Genomic DNA, 19,297 nt, shown 5'->3' with positions numbered 1-19,297 from the left:
TGTTTGCTTTCCCGGGGTTCCATTCCTGATGAAACAAAGATTGACTACTGCATAGCTCTGATTTCAGGCAGTACCTGTGCAGCTATTCCCAGCTATTCCAATTCCTTAGCATTTTACTTAGTCCTCAGCAAAACTCCTTCAAGAATTACTGTATAAGAATGTCTAGAACTCTGGAAACTTAACACTAGAAGATGTACAAGTGAAGCAGATCACTTTCTGGTATTAGCCTGACAGTGACTCAGCTCATGTTTCAACCTGTACCAGAGAAACTATATACAATCTTTAATCTTTGTTGAAATTCTAAACTTAAGCAATCAGAACTGTCACTGAACTCTACCACATAAAAGAATTCTGTCAAGTAATATAGCAGGAGACAGGTTGTTAAAAACCTGTCTAAGAATGTCAGCTAATCTTTCCAGAGGCTAAGAAACAAAATCTTGGATTGAATCTAACATCAAGTTAAAGGTTTAGAATACAATGGGATTTCCCACTTCTCCCTAAACCTTGTATTCACCTTCTAAAGTGGCTTAATCAGCAGTTCCTAAAAATTTTACTTTGCTTTGCATAGCCAAACTTTATTGAACCCAATAAGATAAAGCCACATTGCAATGCCAGGCATGAGTGAGCACTCCGTAAAGGGAAGCTGCTGTTGTTACTGGGAATTTGTTTGTTCAACAAATATTTACTGAGCACCTACTGAGTGCTCTGCACCATCCTAGACACTGAAAATATAACAATAAACAAATCAGATAAAAGTCTTATTTCCCTCATGGAGCTTATATTGTAGTGGGGAGATATGATTATAAGTGCTGTACGGAAAGGAAAAGCTGGCCTCCTGGGTAAGTGGATACTGCTTAGATGGTACTTCTATTTAGGAAAATTTTCCTAAGCTCCATTCCCCCAGACACACACACACACCCCATATCTTCTTTCATAACTGCATTCCTAGGGCCTGGCGTGTAATAGGGCCCAGAGGGAGACAGGGATGGAGGAAGGAGATAGACATTTAATTCCTTAGGATTGTATGTTTAACTCAGAATGTGATAAGCACTTAATTAGAATCTTTGAAGTGAGAATGAAGCAGCATTTCTGAAAAAAAAAAAAAAAAAACAGTTTGTTAGTAATATCAGGGTTAAATGTGAGGAAGGAATGGCTTGTATTGAAGTCCATCAGAAAATTGGAAAATATATTTTACAGATATTAGAGAAAGAAGGATATATGGGAATTGAATTGGGAAGAGGCAGCATGATCTACACCACCTAAATTTACAGCATAGAAAAATAGAAGTTTGAATGGGTTTTTTTTCCAAGTTCAAGATGGCAAATGGTACATTTAAATAAAAGGAGATAATGAAAGAGATGGGTTTGGCTGGAAGAAACAATGATGAGGTTAGACTTGCCTGCATTCTTTTAAAAAAGACTAAGAGAATAAAATAAGCAGATGAACAAGAAAGTTTTCATTGTTTGCAATTCTAAAACTTTGTATAGCATTCCTTTGACTGTAGGTGACGTGAACTATAACATAAAATGTGACTCTACCTTCAGAGGTTTCATCACCAAGCTCAATAATGTGAACATTGTGTAAGTTTTATTTTTAATCATTTGGAAGATGAAGGACCCTTTTTAAAATACTTTGTCTTTATTCTCAGTCTCTTGATTAAGAGAGAAGAAGTTATCTGAGAGGTCAATTTTCCAAGGGGAACAGTTTTCAGATTGTGATTTAATATTGAGACTTATCCCAAAAAAACAGCATTTATGAAATTCAGCCAAATATATTAATGAAGTATAAGTATATGGAAGATTCATATAGGTAAGAGTCAAATGTGCTATGTAAGGTGAAAATATAGCATATAGATTCTAAGATGCTGTTGGCAAATATCTGAACCTTTTTTAGCAAGTTTTTATGCAATATCATTATATTTAGCTGATTAAACTTTTCTTCTTACAGATGTGCCAAATACTGGTGTAAGCAAATCTAGAGCTTCTGACGCTGTCCATCCCAACAACTATCTTATCAGGACAGAGCCAGAACAAGGAACCCTCTATTCACCAGAACAGACATCTCTCCATGAAAGTGAGGGTCTGTTGTGTTATCTTTTAAGTATTGGATTTGTTTTTAAAGATTTTATTATTGAAACTGAGTGTCAGAGTATGTATAATAACGATATTTCCTGGTTTCATTCTTGCAGGATCATTGGGTAATTCAAGAAGTTCAACACAAATGAATTCTTACTCCGACAGTGGATACCAGGAAGCAGGGAGTTTCCACAACAGCCAGAACGTGAGCAAGGCAGACAACAGACAGCAGCATTCATTTATAGGATCAACTAACAACCATGTGGTGAGGAATTCAAGAGCTGAAGGACAAACACTGGTTCAGGTAAGCAAAACACATCAAGATCTCTGCAAAGAAATATCCTCCGGCCGGGCGTGGTGGTGAACGCCTGTAATCCCAGCACTTTGGGAGGCCTAGTCAGGCGGATCACCTGAGGTCAGAAATTCAAGAGCAGCCTGGCCAACATGGTGAAACCCTGTCTCTACTAGAAATACAAAAAATAGCCGGGCGTGGTGGTGAGCGCCTGTAATCCCAGCTACTTGGGAGGCTGAGGGAGGAGAATTGCTTGAACCCAGGAGGTGGAGGTTGCAGTGAGCTGAGAATGCGCCATTGCACTCTGGCCTGGGCAGCAGTGAGACTCCATCTCAAAAAAAAAAAAAAAAATACCCTTCTAGTTGAATATCTGTTATAGGTATTTCTTATTAAAAATCAATATGTACAGTTTGTATATAATGGATAAAATAGCAAATTCATTTTATTCTACTTGAGATACAATATTAAATATGTTTGTTTCGATGAGTTAGCTCCCATTGATGAATTCTGATGACACAGTAGAGTAATTCTTCTGGAAATGACAAGTTTGGCATGAGGTGAAGAGTCTAAGGGGAATGTAAGAGGGTTGCATGAAATGTTTTGGTCCCTGAGGGGTTATGAATTACTAAAAATACTAGGGATAAAATATGCTATAAAAAGCTCTAGAGGGCAGGGCGCTATTCCCACACCTGCATAAAATAAGATTTGCCAATTCTAACCAAAGATTATTATCGTCATCTCTAGAATTGTTCTCTAACAGTACATTTCTCTCACTAGAATATAGATATTCCTGCTTAAAGAAAGTTATTGTATAGAAATATATCCATTCTGTTAAGTTAGGGTTCTCTAACATGATAGTAAAAAATATATATTGCATGTATATTTATAAAACTCTTTAGCTCCTTTCTCATTACCACTGTATTCACATCATCCACCAACATGCGCCAGCATTCAGAGAGGCAATAGGAGTTCTGCATGGTGGTGACCAGTGAGGATAACTGTCTATGCCAGGACCCCAAAACCCCAGTGCTTGCTTTGGAGCTGAAAAGTAGCAAGATGATCAAATAAGTTAAGTGGACACTTGCTTCTTCCAGTGCAGTACAGGAAGCTCTCCAGGTACAGCAGTGGATCACAGTTCCCAGTGCCCACAGAGAAACATAATACGACTTTGACACTTTTGCTCAACAATTCAGGAGAAATTTCAGTCATTTAAAACATGTTTGTATTAAACACAAATATAGCACATGAATTTTTCAAGCAAAAATGGAAAATCTTGTGCATGTGACAAGCAACTTCAGGCTGTACCCCCAGTCCTCACATTATACATTTACTCCTTGCTGTCAGAGATGCTTTGGTGGAAAAGTTTGAGAAGCGTTGGACTAAATGCTTATAGGAGTTCATCTGCTTAGGTGAATTTCTATGTCACCAGGCCTCAAATTACACTTTTCAACAGCAGTTACCTTTTATCTATATAAATTTTATTGCCCTTAATAGTGATCATGTAAACCCTTTTTTCTTTAACTTACAAGTAAGTTAATTTTGTCACTAGAGCTAAAGAATTGTTTGCAGCAGAGTGTCTGAGACTTAATTTGCATGTAGTCTAGGCAACACATTTTCTAGTTATCTGGATCAACTATCACTTCATTTTGGTAGTTGCAAGTCATGGGATTTTCTTTGCATTTTTTTTAGCACTATTACCACCCAATCATGCTGTTTTTGTTTTTTTTTTTTTAATTAGTAGAGACAAGGTCTCACTCTGTTACCCAGGCTGGAGTGCAGTATGGCACAATCATAGCTCAATATAGCCTCAATCCCCTGGGCTCAAGCGATCTTTCTGACTCAGCCTCCTGGAGTAGCTAAGACTGCAGGCACATACCACCACACCCAGCAAATTTTTTTGCTTGAGTGTTTTCTGTAGAGGCTGAGCCTCACTATGTTGCCCAGGCTGGTGTCGACCTCCTGGTCTCAAGCAATTCCTCCCTCCTCAGCCTCCCAAAGTGTTGAGATTATGGGTATCAGCTACCACACACACCCAGCCCCAACCATGCATGTTGACTTTCTAGCTATCTACTCATTTTTAAATCCCATCTTTTTTGCCTTGTTTTTGGTTTACCATCCTCTTTCCTCCCCATGTCTTCTCTACTGCTATTACCTTCCCAGAACTGTTGAACTTGAGCACACAATGAGATCTCACATCAAGTGTGTCAGCCAGCCCAGTTGCATGTGACACCTGGAGGCAAAGCACACACCCTCGTATGACCTCTAAGGGTATACAAAGCCCTTATCTGATCCCTGCTTCCTTCCTTACTTCCCCAACTAAAAGTGGATGTGGGTTGATGACAGCTAGACTCTAGCAGTCTCTGAGGAGGTAACAGAGCAGCCTGGTCCTGGGCATCTAACCTGAAGCCCTGTGTCTGTTTTCATTTCTCAGTCAGCTTTCCTTTTTCCCATGCCTGTTCCATTTGGGCCCCTTCTCCAGTCCAGCCATTCCTTTTTATTGTTGCACAGCATCAAGAACAGTGTCCAGCACCTGCTGTAATTGCAGGAATCAACAGATTCATAGTAGGATCAGCCATGGCAGAAATGTTCATTTTCTATCCTGGACTTTTCCAGCTGGCTAGGCCAAGAATCCAACAGAGGCTTTGAGCATTCCTCCTGTTGGAATAGATTTTGGGGTGCCTCTTTTTGCATCTCTTAAAATCCAACTAAAGCTAAGAACTCATAGATCAGAAGGGGTAAAAAGAAATGACTAAAGTCAGGAGACGCTAAGCTTGCTCTAAAGGAATCAACGAATTTGCCTAGAGCACCTGTGTAGCCAAGCTATTCCCCAAAGTAAATTCATAGTGGAGAGCGCCAGACCCACGCTTGATCCAAATGTTCATTTATTCTGCATTGAAAGAACATGTTCCTTTTGTTAATGGGACCAACCCATAAAGAAAAACAATGATAAATATTCTACTAAGCTACATTTGGACTGATATATTCAAATTATATTTAAATTTTTGTTTTACATAAATGCATTGCCTTGGCCAAACTTTGCCTCACAGGGAATAAAGTAAGTACATTGTTCCAGTGCCCATTCACGCTCATGAATTACATGTAGCACGTAGAATAAAACATTTTATGTGCTGTGAAAAACACATAGGCAAGAGTGAAAAATGTAAAGATAAAAAAGGAGTATTAAATGTCTTCAGATCTGTTTTTACTGGTTGATTTCAGCATTTGGTTTAAACCACCAAATAAAAAATATATAGAACAAGCAAAGCACCGTGAGGAAAAGTTAATGTCTGACTCAAAGCATAAAAAGGAAAAGAAACTCAGACACCTGAAATAGTGGATTCACATTCTGTAGTGAGCTATGTGTATTTCTTTTCTAACGGCAATGAACACAAAACCCTGGATAAACCCATTCTCTCTTTTCCCCCCTTTCATCAGCCATCAGTAGCCAATCGGGCCATGAGAAGAGTTAGTTCAGTTCCATCTAGAGCACAGTCTCCTTCTTATGTTATCAGCACAGGCGTGTCTCCTTCAAGGGGGTCACTGAGAACTTCTCTGGGTAGTGGATTTGGCTCTCCGTCAGTGACTGACCCCCGACCTCTGAACCCCAGTGCATATTCCTCCACCACATTACCTGCTCCGCGGGCAGCCTCTCCGTACTCACAGAGACCCGCCTCCCCAACAGCTGTACGGCGGATTGGGTCAGTCACCTCCAGGCAGACCTCCAATCCCAACGGACCAACCCCTCAGTACCAAACCACCACCAGAGTGGGGTCCCCACTGACCCTGACGGATGCACAGACTCGAGTAGCTTCCCCAACCCAAGGCCAGGTGGGGTCGTCGTCCCCTAAACGCTCAGGGATGACCGCCGTACCACAGCATCTGGGACCTTCACTGCAAAGGACTGTTCATGACATGGAGCAATTCGGACAGCAGCAGTATGACATTTATGAGAGGATGGTTCCACCCAGGCCAGACAGCCTGACAGGTACGTACAAGGTAACAGTGCCACACAAAACCCAATGAGAAAATCTTCCGTGTAACGAAAGCTGAAACAGAGAATGAAAACGTGGAAAAGGCTCATTCGTGTTTTTAATCTCAGAATTTACACTATAAACTTAAGGTTAACTTGTCTTTCAGGCTCTGTAATTCTTAGTACATGCAATTACATTCATTTATATCAATAGACTCCTTTTGCAATGGATTACTCTTTTGTAATATTTTCCCCCTCGAAATATTAGGGTTTAAAGTGTACTTTTTTTTCTTTTTTTGCATTTCAGAAGTATTAGTTGGAATTCTAAGCTGTTGACCAATTTTTTTTAATGAATTATTTTTTGCCAGCCAGGCCTACCCCTAAACATACCCTAAAGTTACGTTAAAAGGGGGTATCAGAATATCTGTTTAAATATTTAAATGTTTTCTTTAGAAATACTTTGATAATGTAGACTAGAATATGAATTTTATCCCCTACCTGATTTTGGCATTTTAATGGAAAATTCTGGCACAAAGTCCTTATAAATTACCTTTACACGCCACTCCGATTAAAGCAGAAAGACTGGGTCCCTGATACAGCTGTTCCAACTTCAGAGTTTTTCGTGGAGTATTTCCCACGTGATGGAAAGATTTGATTTTTATAAATAAAATGCAATGTAACTTTAGTGTTTTAAATTATATTTTAAAAGTAACATACACAAAATGGTAAAAATTAAAACTGTGCAAGAAAATATGAAATAAGTGAAAGTCTCTAGCTCCTCTTTTCCCCTCACCCAGTCCCATCACAGTTGTTACGACTTCCAGAACGTTCTTTGCATTTACAGATTTACACAATCCATGCAAATCTGCACACCCATTGTATTTTCTTTTCTACTGAGAGAGTTCTATCATACGTATCTTCTATACTTTGTTCTTTTCACTTACTATGTCCAAGAGCTCTACCTCATTCTTAATAGATTCATGGGACTCATTTTCTATAGATAATATCATAATTTATTTGTCATTTTCCTATTAATGGACATTTAGGTTGTTTGTTATGTTCAGCTGTTAGAGATGATGTAGTATACATTCTTCTTCCTGCATATTTCACATAAGTACTAGGGTAACTGGGATCCAGTAGAATTGCCACATCAGAATATGTGTTTATTTTTACTATGAGAGATGTTACTTAGAGCTGCCTTCTAAGAAAGTTACACACAGATTTACATTTCTGCCAGTAGTTTGAGTGCCTGTTTCTCTAGACCTTGTCTACACTGCACTAGTGCTGCATATTCCAAGTTTTTCACCTTTGCCAGTCTGATGGATAATAAGCTGTAACTCATTGTTTTAAAGCACTTTTATTGAGTTATGACTGAGGTTGGAGATTTCCTATGTTTATCAACTGCTTTGTTTCATTTTGTTAAACTATAAATTCAAGTCTTTGTCTATTTTTTTTTTTTTTTTTGAGACAGAGTTTCGCTGTCGTTACCCAGGCTGGAGTGCAATGGCACGATCTCGGCTCACCGCAATCTCCGCCTCCTGGGTTCAGGCAATTCTCCTGCCTCAGCCTCCCAAGTAGCTGGGACTATAGGCATGCACCACCACGCCCGGCTAATTTTTGTATTTTTAGTAGAGATGGGGTTTCACCGTGTTGTCCAAGATGGTCTCGATCTCTTGACCTCGTGATGCACCCGCCTCGGCCTCCCAGAGGGCTGGAATTATAGGCGTGAGCCACCACGCCCGGCCTGTCTATTTTTATAATTTGTGAAAGCTTTTTTTGTTCTTGTTACTAGCAATAGCACCTCATAATATGCTTCTCAAGTATTTTTTCCATTTTGTCACTTGTCTTTTTAATTCATTTTGGGGATTTTTTAATTTACAAAGCTGTTTTAACATTTTTATATAGTAAAATTAGTATATTTTTATGGCTTCTAGGAAAGTTTAAGCCTTCTTGAGATTTTTCTGATTGAACAATTTTGCCTGGATAATTTGTATTGAACTTGATTTTTGAACTCAAATAAATTCTTAGTGAAGAAACCACCTCTTTTTCATTCACCCATCCAGGAAGTGTGCTTGGCATAGATGTTTTCTGGAATGCCTCTGAAACGTATGCAGCAAAATGATGCAGGAATTATTTATGAAATCCGACCTCCCAAGGAAACCTTAGAAAATAAATAGTTCTGAGGACTTCCCTATTCCCTGTGTGTGTATAGAACAGCTATGCAGAAATCTCTGCTTGGAAGGGAGTAAAGATGAGACAAGAGGAAGGAAGCCAGCACATAAGTTATTGTCTCCATGTTTAACCCTAAGAGGGCTCATTTCCTCTGGTTTAAACAGACTGTTTCTCTGACAATGCAGGTAAAATTAGACTTTATGTTTTGGATGGGGGGCAAGTATATATAATGTCTATTTATTAGGCCTAGCACCTAAGTGATTTTTTTTCTAGAAATACCGCAGTGTTCTCAAGAAGCAAAGTGTTGTTGATTTCAAAGGACGAATACCCTGCTAATTGATAAGCCTAAAGCAATGTTTTGTACTAGATTCAGGGACTTGGATATTTGGTCATCATAATTGAAATGATGACACAAACTTACTTTCTTCTACAGGAAAATAAGTGTGTCCTAAAATGCTCATTTCAGAATAATCATAGCATGTCAAGAAAACTTTTGAGGAGATAAAGAATTGATCTTTGAAAGATAAATTTATGTTTATTTCTAATGCCATAAATACAAAGGTTTTGAATCACATGGAATCACTATAATAGTAGCTAAACTAATATGTGTTTGTGGAATTGCAAATAGAAAGTATTGGTTGGATGAATAATACAGTGGTATATCAGTGTTTTCCATTATTTGGAAGGAGAAGTCATGTTATTAAAAATTAATCTTTGGAAATACTTTTAAAAAAAAATTTCAAATAACAATTATAGAACATAATTATTTGAATTCCAGTTTCAATAATAGTAAGTTACAGTGAGCTTTCTGCACATATTCTGCTTAATCTACAGAGGCTATTTACTGTCATTTTTAAAAATGCTAATCTGTAGGATTATATCCACGTTTTTAAACATGGGTAAACAAAAATAGTAGTAGACATTATTATGTTATTCAGAAGGGAAAGTGCTATATCTCACTACAGTTCTAAGTCTTTTATTTCCCATTATAAAAGTAATTATAAAAACATCACATAATAGTAATTTCAATTTACTAATGATCCTTTAACAAGTGAATATCTACTAGTTACTTTTGATAGTTCTAAATGGCAAAGAGCTCATTTTGTTACCTTTCTCATGAAATCATAGCCAGTGTTTACAAAACCTTTCAGACTGCATGGATTCCAGTGAAGAATCTAGCCAGATACTTATAGAATGCAAATATAACATTGTAATTGTGATGCAGAATGCTTTGTCTCCTTTCACATCCCAGTGCGGTAGTGGAAGCACGGGGACTCAACAAACATCAGAAGCATCCAGTCCTCGGCTTGGCTCTGTCCAAGTGGAAATCATCCTCAGTGTCTTGCACAGAGTCAAGAGTGTCTGTGGCTCTAGTGGGTGTTACAGCAGCACCTCATATTGATAAGATCTAGTTGCATTCACCTATCTGCTTCATGTTGCTGTTAACAAAAACTGTGCACTTTTGTCTAAGATACTCATGGGCTCTATAAAGAAATAGAGTTTAGGCTGTGCTAAAACAAATAATAGTAATAATAATATTGAGAAATTGGCCAGTGACTAAAAAGCTGAAATCTTCACAAGGGAATTTGCAACAGCAATCATAGTGTCATCTTTAGGGTTGGTTTCCATGGCCCCCTTCTTGGTAGGCTTACCTTCCTCTTTATCCCGATGTTTGTGGAGGACTCTGTGGAGTTCAGACTTTTTCACATCACATGCCATTGCTCCATGAGGGATAGCTGTGTCCAGTGTTGGGTGTATAATGACAGAGCACTGACCTGTGGTTTCCTCTCAGCTCTGCAAGGAAGTAGCTCTCCGATGGGGCCGAATCACATTTCCTTTTGGACTCTCTTTTCTCAGTTTTGAAATGAGATTTGGCTGGATAATTTCCTAGTTATAACATTGCATAAACCTGTGGTCTTTGTTATAGCAAGAGGGGAGCCAGTAGCTAAAACCCACATTGATGCATTTAGTTTCTTTCCATGTCACATTGCTGTCCAGAGGAGGTAATAATCACTCACTTTAGAAGCTTTATGCATGCATTAACTTTCTTGCCACTCCTCACTAAGCAAAATATAATTAGCGCTCATATTCAGGCCCATTTGCTTTTACTTGTGATTTGATTAACTGAGCTAACAGGATGGGAACAATCTTTTTTTTTTTTGAGATGGAGTCCCTGTCGCTCATGCTGGAGTTCAATAGCACAATCTCGGATCACTGCAACCTCTGCCTCCCAGGTTCAAGCAATTCTCTGCCTCAGCCTCCCAAGTAGCTGGAATTACAAGCACCTGCCACCACACACAGCTAATTTTTGTATTTTTAGTAGAGACAGGATTTCACCATGTTGGCCAGGCTGGTCTTGAACTCCTGACCTTGTGATCCACCCTCCTTGGCCTCTCAAAGTGCTGGGATTACTGGCGTGAGCCACCGTGCCAGGCCAATCTTATCTTTTTGTAATTACTTACTTTGTTAAATAATTTTCCATTTTTTTAAGGCAAATATATGCTAACTTCAGCTATGTTTGTACTTTCTCTTATATGTGGGATGTACCCCTTAGTTGATATTTCTACAGTGACAGACTTTACTTATCACAAACTTCTGAGCATCATAATATAGAAAATATTCATTCCATCTTTTTAAGAAAATGAAATATTTGTGTTTGCGGCATACATTTTTATCAGGAGTCCCATGTGTAAACACTAGTTATTAGCAGTTTGAATCAAAATATTTAAAATGATTTAATGTTCATGTACTACTAACTTTGTGTTTTTTCTTTATACTAGAAAGAAGGTAAACAAGAATCTGGTGTGTGAGTTCTTATAAAAACAACAGTTTGGCCGGGCGCGGTGGCTCAAGCCTGTAATCCCAGCACTTTGGGAGGCCGAGGCGGGTGGATCATGAGGTCGAGAGATCGAGACCATCCTAGTCAACATGGTGAAACCCCGTCTCTACTAAAAATACAAAAAATTAGCTGGGCATGGTGGCACATGCCTGTAATCCCAGCTACTCAGGAGGCTGAGGCAGGAGAACCGCCTGAACCCAGGAGGCGGAGGTTGCGGTGAGCCGAGATAGCGCCATTGCACTCCAGCCTGGGTAACAAGAGCAAAACACCGTCTCAAAAAAAAAAAAAAAAAAAGTTTTGGGGTTTGATTTTTTTTTTTTTAAAGGAAAAACGATAAATAGGAAAATAGTATTTAATAGTACTTCACATTATTAGTTCACTGATAGTACAAAACTTACAGCCTAAAATTTCTAGTGTTTTTCTGTAAAAATTATATGTGAGTTAATAAACATTTCATAACAGGTTTTTTTTTTTTTACTTTTTTTCTTTTCTTTTTTTATTTTGAAACTGAGTTTCACTCTTGTTGCCCAGGCTGGAGTACAGTGGTGCAGTCTTGACTCACCGCAACCTCCATCTCCCAGGTTCAAGCAAATCTCCTACTCAGCCTCCCAAGTAGCTGGGATTACAGGCATGTGCCACCATGCCCGGCTAATTTTGTGTTTTTAGGAGAAACAGGGTTTCTCCATGTCTCAAACTCCCAACCTCAGGTGATCCGCCCACCTCGGCCTCCCAAAGTGCTGGAATTACAGGCATGAGCCACCACCCGCGGCCCAAAACAGCTTTTAAATATCAGCCTTTACCAAGTACATTATGTAGGCATTCTCTTAGATGTTGGAATTTAAAGAGGTGCGAGATGGTGGGCCTTGTGCCCAGAGAGAAGCTGATTGTCCACTAAATGAGACTGGTAGGTCTGCAGGGCAGGAAGAGAGCAGCATGAACCACTGCTTGTCTAAGACTTTTAGAGTGAAATGATATAGTAATAGGTCATTCTCTGTTTGGTCACCATCATAAAGTAGCTTATTGGAGGATGAATCTCAGCATATCAAATCGATTATTTTTTTAATTTTCTTAGAAGACCTACTTTTATCTTCCTGACAAGAGAAAGTTTTATTTTAAAAATGTATATGAAATCCTTTTCACTTGTGGCATTTCTCTTTGGTAAAATTTACTAGTTTTAGTGTTTAGACTTAACACTTAGTCCTATTGGTTAGGATTTTTTTTTAGTATGTATCTATGTATATATGTATTTATTTATTTATTTATTTAGAGACAAGATCTCACCTGGTCACCCAGGCTGGAGTGCAGTGGCATGATCTTGGTTCACTGCAGCCTCGACATTCTGGGTTCAGGCAATCTTCCAGCCTCAGTCTCACAAGTAGCTGGGATCACAGACATACACCACCACACCCAACTAATTTTTCGAAATTATTTTTTGTACAGATGGGGTCTCACTCTGTTGCCCAGAGTGCTCTCACATTCCTGAGCGCAAGCCATTCTTCTCCCTCTGCCTTTCAAAATGCTGGGTTTAAGGGGTTAGGATTTTCATTAGAGTTTATGTTTTTAACCTCAATGTGATTATCACGGTTCTTAATAATGTAATTTTCGTGTCTCTAGGCTTACGGAGTTCCTATGCTAGTCAGCACAGTCAGCTTGGGCAAGACCTTCGTTCTGCTGTGTCTCCTGACTTGCACATTACTCCTATATATGAGGGGAGGACCTATTACAGCCCAGTGTACCGCAGCCCAAACCACGGAACTGTGGAGCTCCAAGGATCGCAGACGGCGTTGTATCGCACAGGCTCAGGTGGGCATCAGCGCATCAGCTCTGTTTACTGATTTCCTGAATTCACAGGCTCCATAGTAGAAGTATTTTATTGAGGTTGGGTTCCCTGTTAGAAGGAAATCATGTTGCCCATTTGGTTGTCAGATAAGCAGCTGTGACAGCAGATCAATAAGCAATAAAACAGGTTCATTTAGTACCTATTTGCAGGTGATATATTTTTACCTTAGTACAATCTAATCAATGAACATAGTGATTATACTGTTAGTTCAGGAATAAGTTTGTAAAACTGTAAATCTGACTCTCCTCAGGTTAGCTGCATATTCAATATCAAAAGGAAAGCCCTGTTGGAATATTTCTTTGTAATTTTTTTGCCAAACAAGTTTTTGGAGAAAATCCATACATGAGTTACTTGGCTATCTTTGATTTAGCAAGCATGAAGCCCAAGTATATTTGGCATTACTCCGTTTTAAATGTTGGATGTTCTCTGAATAGTTAAATGTAGAATGTGAAATAGATACCCCTTGCAATGGACTCAAACCAAGTCAGGATTCAATAGTGACATTTTATAAAAGCAGGGAGCTGGAGCATCACACCGTTGTACTGCCAGTCATCATGTTTATGCCACACCATCAAGGCTGGTAGAGCGGCAGCTGTAGCCCATGGTGCTGTGAGCTACCAGGTCGTGCTGCAGGGCTGGCTTATGCAGTCTCAAGACTGCTTTTTTTTTTTCTTTTAAGAAATATCACAGAGTTATTAACATGCTTACAAATGAACCCTAGGTAGCAATAATAACCCCACAAAGGCACAACTCTAGGAGACATACCTACCAGAATACCAGATTGGGAAGACTGTATTTGAATTGGTTCTTTGTGGGAAATTGACAGTTTCATCCACTGAGGGATTTATCTTTGAATAAAATGTACCAATTTGTAATGGATGTTAATAAAGAAATATTTCACTTTTTCTTATGTCTGTAAATTGAGGAATTCCTTTAATAGGACTAAGAAATAGATATGTAATATGTTTTTAATTGCAGGAAAATATGTATACAGTTACTGGAGAGATACCCACTGCAATAATTAGGAAAGTCATGTTAAATGACTTTAACATGTACAGTGTCTTTATACTAGCATTATATAATAATTTAGGGGAGTAGCTGTAGAATAATTTGATATATAACCTTTTTTCTCTCTTGTGAAGTAGATTTTCCAGTGTTACTACAATCCACGGGTCTAGAAACAAAATGTATGGTAGTCTCTCTTTATCCATGGGGAATACGTTCTAAGACTATCAGTGGATGCCTGAAATGGCAGATAGTCCTGAACCCTGTATATACTATGTACTTTGCTATACATTCATTCATGTGATGAAATTTAATTTATAAATCAGGCACCATAAGAGATTAACAGCAGTAACAAGTAATGAAATAGAACAATTAAGTAAAACAAGGATTGCTGCAGTGCTAAGACAGTTGATCTAATAGTCAAGACAGCTGCTAAATGACTAACATGCTAGTAGCATCTGTAGCATGGTACACTGGACAAAAAGATTATTCACATCCCAGTGGGATCACGGCTGAATGGCACAAGATTTTGTCATATTACACAGAATGGCATGCAATTTAAAACTTACGAATTACTTATTTCTGGAATTTTCCATTTGATATTTTTGGATAACAGTTGGCCACGGGTAAATGAAACCATGGAAAGCAAAGCCAAAGGATAAGGACGGACTCCTGTAGAACAAAATAAGTAACCTGCGTACACTAAGTGTTAAAATTTTGATGGTTTTAGTTACAAATTTGAGTAAATACCTTGTTTTTAACCACTAGAATGAAATTAAGAAATTTTGCTATTTTATCGTTTATCGCTAAGATTCTTGAATTTCTCTCAATTTTGTTACTGCACCTTAATGGACATATTAAGACCAATTATATAAGCAGAGTTGTAGTTTCACTTTTGCCCTTTCTTGCTAATAAAATTAACAAAATATTGATGTACATTAAAAAGTTAAGTACCCTTTTTAGCACTAATAAGGTAGAATTTTAAAATCTAAGAGTAAGCAATTTATATAATTGCCAAAAACTATAATCCTTAAAATTAAAAATGTTTTACTTTTTATTAAAGCATGAACTCTTGGAGAACATACTAATCTTTTTCAAAATGTTGACTTTCTAGTAGGTATTGGAAATCTACAAAGGACGTCTAGCCAACGAAGTACCCTTACATACCAAAGAAATAATTATGCTCTGAACACAACAGCTACCTACGCGGAGCCCTACAGGCCTATACAATATCGAGTGCAAGAGTGTAATTACAACAGGCTTCAGCACGCAGTGCCAGCTGATGATGGCACCACAAGATCCCCATCAATAGACAGCATTCAGAAGGACCCTAGGCAAGTACCAGTTAGGAGTTTCTAGAAGGCTACAGTATTGCAGGAGTCAGCCAGTTCCTCCATTTCGACGTATTTTTAAGTTGCTAAGTCTATGGTATTATCATTAATTCCGTATCTATTAATACTTCCAGTTGTATTCCAGCTATGTAGGTCATTGAGGTTAATTTCATTTTAAAGATAGATTCCTTCTTTCCGTCCTTTCATAATAAGTTAGAGAATGCACAGATCCTTGGGAATATCTGCAATAGTCATCACTGAAATACTTTATCTAAGAGGCTACCTAGAATAGCCTCTTAGAATTAAACAAGGCTTTGAAAGATCACTTTTTGCTTTGCTCTTATGCTGATCAACTTCTTGGATAACAGCTTCAAAAAATGGATATGATTATTCCAAACTGCAGAAAAACCAATGTCATATACATTTTGAATCATAGTGGTCAACAGTATATAATGCTTTTATTAACTAGGTCCTTTGAAAACACTTTCTGACATTTACGAGAAGATAGTCTTTATAAGAAATTCTATCTAATAAGCAAAAAGTATTTGGCAAATCATAGACATTTTCTCCTTCTGATTTTATTTGGCCCTGTAAACAGCATTTTTTATTAAGATAAGTATGAGTCATTTAATACGTGATTGATTTTGAAAAACTGACCTTGTCCTTAAAGCCATTTGAAATATTCAGGAAATAAAGATATTTTGAAACGAAAAGAGAATTTTTGTTTCTGAAAGAGTGAAATTGTTGCTAAATTTTAAGCAGCTTTAGTGTTATTTTAAGGCGTGCTTGGAAGATTTCATTCACTCTTCGCCCACAAATAGTTGCTTCACTGGAAAATTGTTATAATTATCAATTCATTTTTAGCAACCTACCAACTTGTTTTAATGTGAATTAAAATGATGAATGAGGTTTTGGTCATTTAAACAAAATGACTACAGATACTTCAGAGTTAAATGGGAAGTCCACTGCTTCACTAAAATCACTTCACTTATTCACTTTTATTCCTAATCTTTAAGCTTTATAAATGCATTTGGCTCTGCTATTCCTGGTTTGCCACCTTTTTGTCATTTTAAGAAGTTTCAAAAATAACTTGTCTAATAATACCTACAGCTTGTCAGAGATACTCTTACTGATTTTGTTTTTTCAAGTCCTCAAAATGACAAAAAAAAACTAAGGCACCCAAATAGATGCAGAAATTCCCAAAAGGGTTTTGAATTGTAGGTAGTTTAGACCATCCCTTGGCTGGATCTGAAGAGAAAATAATAGCTATCTAGAAAGGCAGTGAGGTGTGATGAGAGCTTTGAGTTTAATATGTGTCCCTGAAGACTTCACTTTTGACCTCTAATATGAGTTGATTTGCTATAAACAAGAATTTCATGTATGGTAATATACCTCAGCTATTCATAGTATGATAATTTCATAGTCTAATGCATAATCAAAGCTGTGATGGCTAGCTTTGATTATGTGAAACTTTACTGATAGTGCTTTTTGTAAGGTGAATAAATGATTACCTTATATTGGTAGGTGCATTTATTCTAGCTAAAACTGGAATTCAGGTGACTTTGAAGTTTGAATATTTAAACCAAAATTAAAAACTCATGACAACTATTTTTAGTTTTGAAAATAGCAACTTGAGTTTGTATTCACTTGTAAGCCTTTATCATTAATGCTATATTACAGTTAGCCTGAAAAACTCTCTATAAGTACTGAGGAAGTTATAAAAGGAAATCTACGAGTTTTTTTTTTTTTATAGTCATCTACTAGGAAACCAAATTTATTAATAATACCAATGATGCTTCTGAAAGGAGTAACATAAAAGACTTCCTGTATATTCACGTTTCCATCTCAACTCATTTCCCTTTGGCCTAAAGGACTTCTTTAGCCTTTCTTATGTTGCATGTCTGCTTGTAACAAATTCTGTCAGCTTTAGTTAATCTGAAAATATTTCACTTTTTTTTTTTAAGTATATTTTTTGGTAGACATACAATTCAGGATTTACAGGTGTATATTTTTTTCTTTTCGTATTTTAAAGATATCATTCGTTGTTTTCAGACCGCCATTGTTTCTGTTGATAAGGCAGATATCATGTGTATCATTCTTCTCATTATATAATGTGACTTCTCTGGCTGCTTTTCAGATTTTTCTCTAGCTTTCAGCTGTTTTATTCTGATGAACCTAAGTATAATTTTCTTTGCATTTAACTTGCTTGGGGTTCACGAGAATCTTGTAATGTAGGTTGATGGTTTTGTCAAAATTGGGAAATTGTCAGCCATTAATTCTTTAAGTTTTTTGTTTGTTTGTTTGTTTGTTTATTTGTTTGTTTTGCTCCAAACTCTTTTCTCTCCTTCTGGGACTCCAATTAAACACACAGGATTACTTTATTATTTCACAGATTACTGAAGCTGTCTTCATTTTTCAAATCGTTTTTCCTTATATTCTTGTAATTCGAATTTTTTATTGATGCCTTCAAATTTAGTGTTCTTGGTCCTATAGATTACAATCTATTATGAAGCCCATGCAAATTTATGTTATTTCCAATACTCGAATTTGGTTCCTTTTTGTATGTTCCATGTCCCTGTGAGATTCCCTTTTATTCACTCCTTATATACATCTTTTTCTTTAAGTCTTTGAACACATTTATTATAACCATTTTAATTTTTCCTCTGATAATTTCAACATCTGGGGTCTCTCTGGGTCTTTTTCTATTGGTTGCTTTTTTTTACATATTTGTAAGTCATATGTTTCTGTTTCTTCTCAAGTTTGGTCATTTTAAATTATATACTGGCTGTTGTAGATGATACAATATAGGGAATCTGGATTAGGTTGTCTCCTGTTAGGGTGCTGAGTTTTGTTGTGGAAGAGAACTAAATTACTGGCAGATCTTTTCAATCCCATCAAGATTAGTTTTGTTCATTGTTAGGTCTAGTTCATGTTTCTTCTTTTTTTTTTTTTTTTTTTAAATTTTTTCTTTTTTTAGAGATGGGGTTTCACCATGTTGGCCAGGATGTTCTCGATCTCTTGACCTCATGATCCACCCACCTCGGCCTCCCAAAGTGCTGGGATTACAGGCTTGAGCCACCGCACCCAGCCTAGTTCATATTTCTTTTAAGCCTTGGAACATGCTCCTTAATCCTAAAACTTGGCCTTTGTGGAGTCTTGACTAAATTCTCGAGGTGCTCAGTGAGGTCTGCTTCGTGACTAGGCTGGGAGTCAACATCACCTGCTACCTGTTCAGTGGTGCAGCAGCCACTCTCCACCAGACCTGTTCATGTGCCCTACAGCCCAGGGTACAACTGAGGACTTGTGGATAGTTCTCACGCAAACCCATAGAATCACCTCTGCTTAGCTCCCTTGTCTCCAGCACTCTGCCTTGCACATTCTAACCACTTTGGCACCCCTAAATTCCATTGTCTCGCCACCTCAGCTCATTAAATCCCACTTGGCCTCTGCTTCCTGTGTCATGGTCCAGAAAGTGACCCCAGGCAGAAAGCCAGGTAAGCACGGGACTCATTGATGTTTCTCTACTCTCAAGGATTATTTTCTTGTGTTGCCTGTTGTCAAGGGCCTAAAAACAGTTTTCTCCTACATTTAGCTAAATTTACTTTTATAGTTGTTTATGGTGGGAGGGCAAGATCCAGTATGAGTTACTCTGTCATGATTGGAAACAGAAGTCTGGGATTAGGTTTTACTGAAGCAAATCCTGGCAGGCATTGATGCCATCCAGCCAGCCTACAAATTGATAGCAATTTTTCCAGGGTAGATTTCTCCTGAAT

At 37.7% G+C, this 19,297-nt stretch overlaps 1 protein-coding gene across 13 annotated transcripts in view; it reads left to right on the top strand.

Annotated features, from left to right (window-relative positions):
* The window catches only part of PKP4 (plakophilin 4), a 231,782-nt gene that overhangs the window by 169,127 nt on the left and 43,358 nt on the right, over positions 1-19,297 (top strand). For 7 of the 13 annotated variants that reach the window (XM_039469687.2, XM_039469680.2, XM_074399649.1 and 4 more), the window contains 5 exons: positions 1,948-2,079; positions 2,189-2,379; positions 5,803-6,352; positions 12,963-13,151; positions 15,308-15,527. In XM_039469687.2, the coding sequence (XP_039325621.1) occupies positions 1,948-2,079; positions 2,189-2,379; positions 5,803-6,352; positions 12,963-13,151; positions 15,308-15,527 (1,282 nt within the window). The remainder of the gene's footprint in view (positions 1-1,947; positions 2,080-2,188; positions 2,380-5,802; positions 6,353-12,962; positions 13,152-15,307; positions 15,528-19,297) is intronic. The other 6 variants (XM_039469688.2, XM_039469682.2, XM_074399646.1 and 3 more) reach the window with 3 other exon arrangements.

The sequence above is a fragment of the Saimiri boliviensis genome, chromosome 5 (assembly GCF_048565385.1).
Source record: "Saimiri boliviensis isolate mSaiBol1 chromosome 5, mSaiBol1.pri, whole genome shotgun sequence".
Classification (NCBI taxonomy): Eukaryota; Metazoa; Chordata; class Mammalia; order Primates; family Cebidae; genus Saimiri; species Saimiri boliviensis.
Note: the sequence above shows the minus strand (reverse complement) of the source record. Positions and strands in the feature narration are given on the sequence as shown.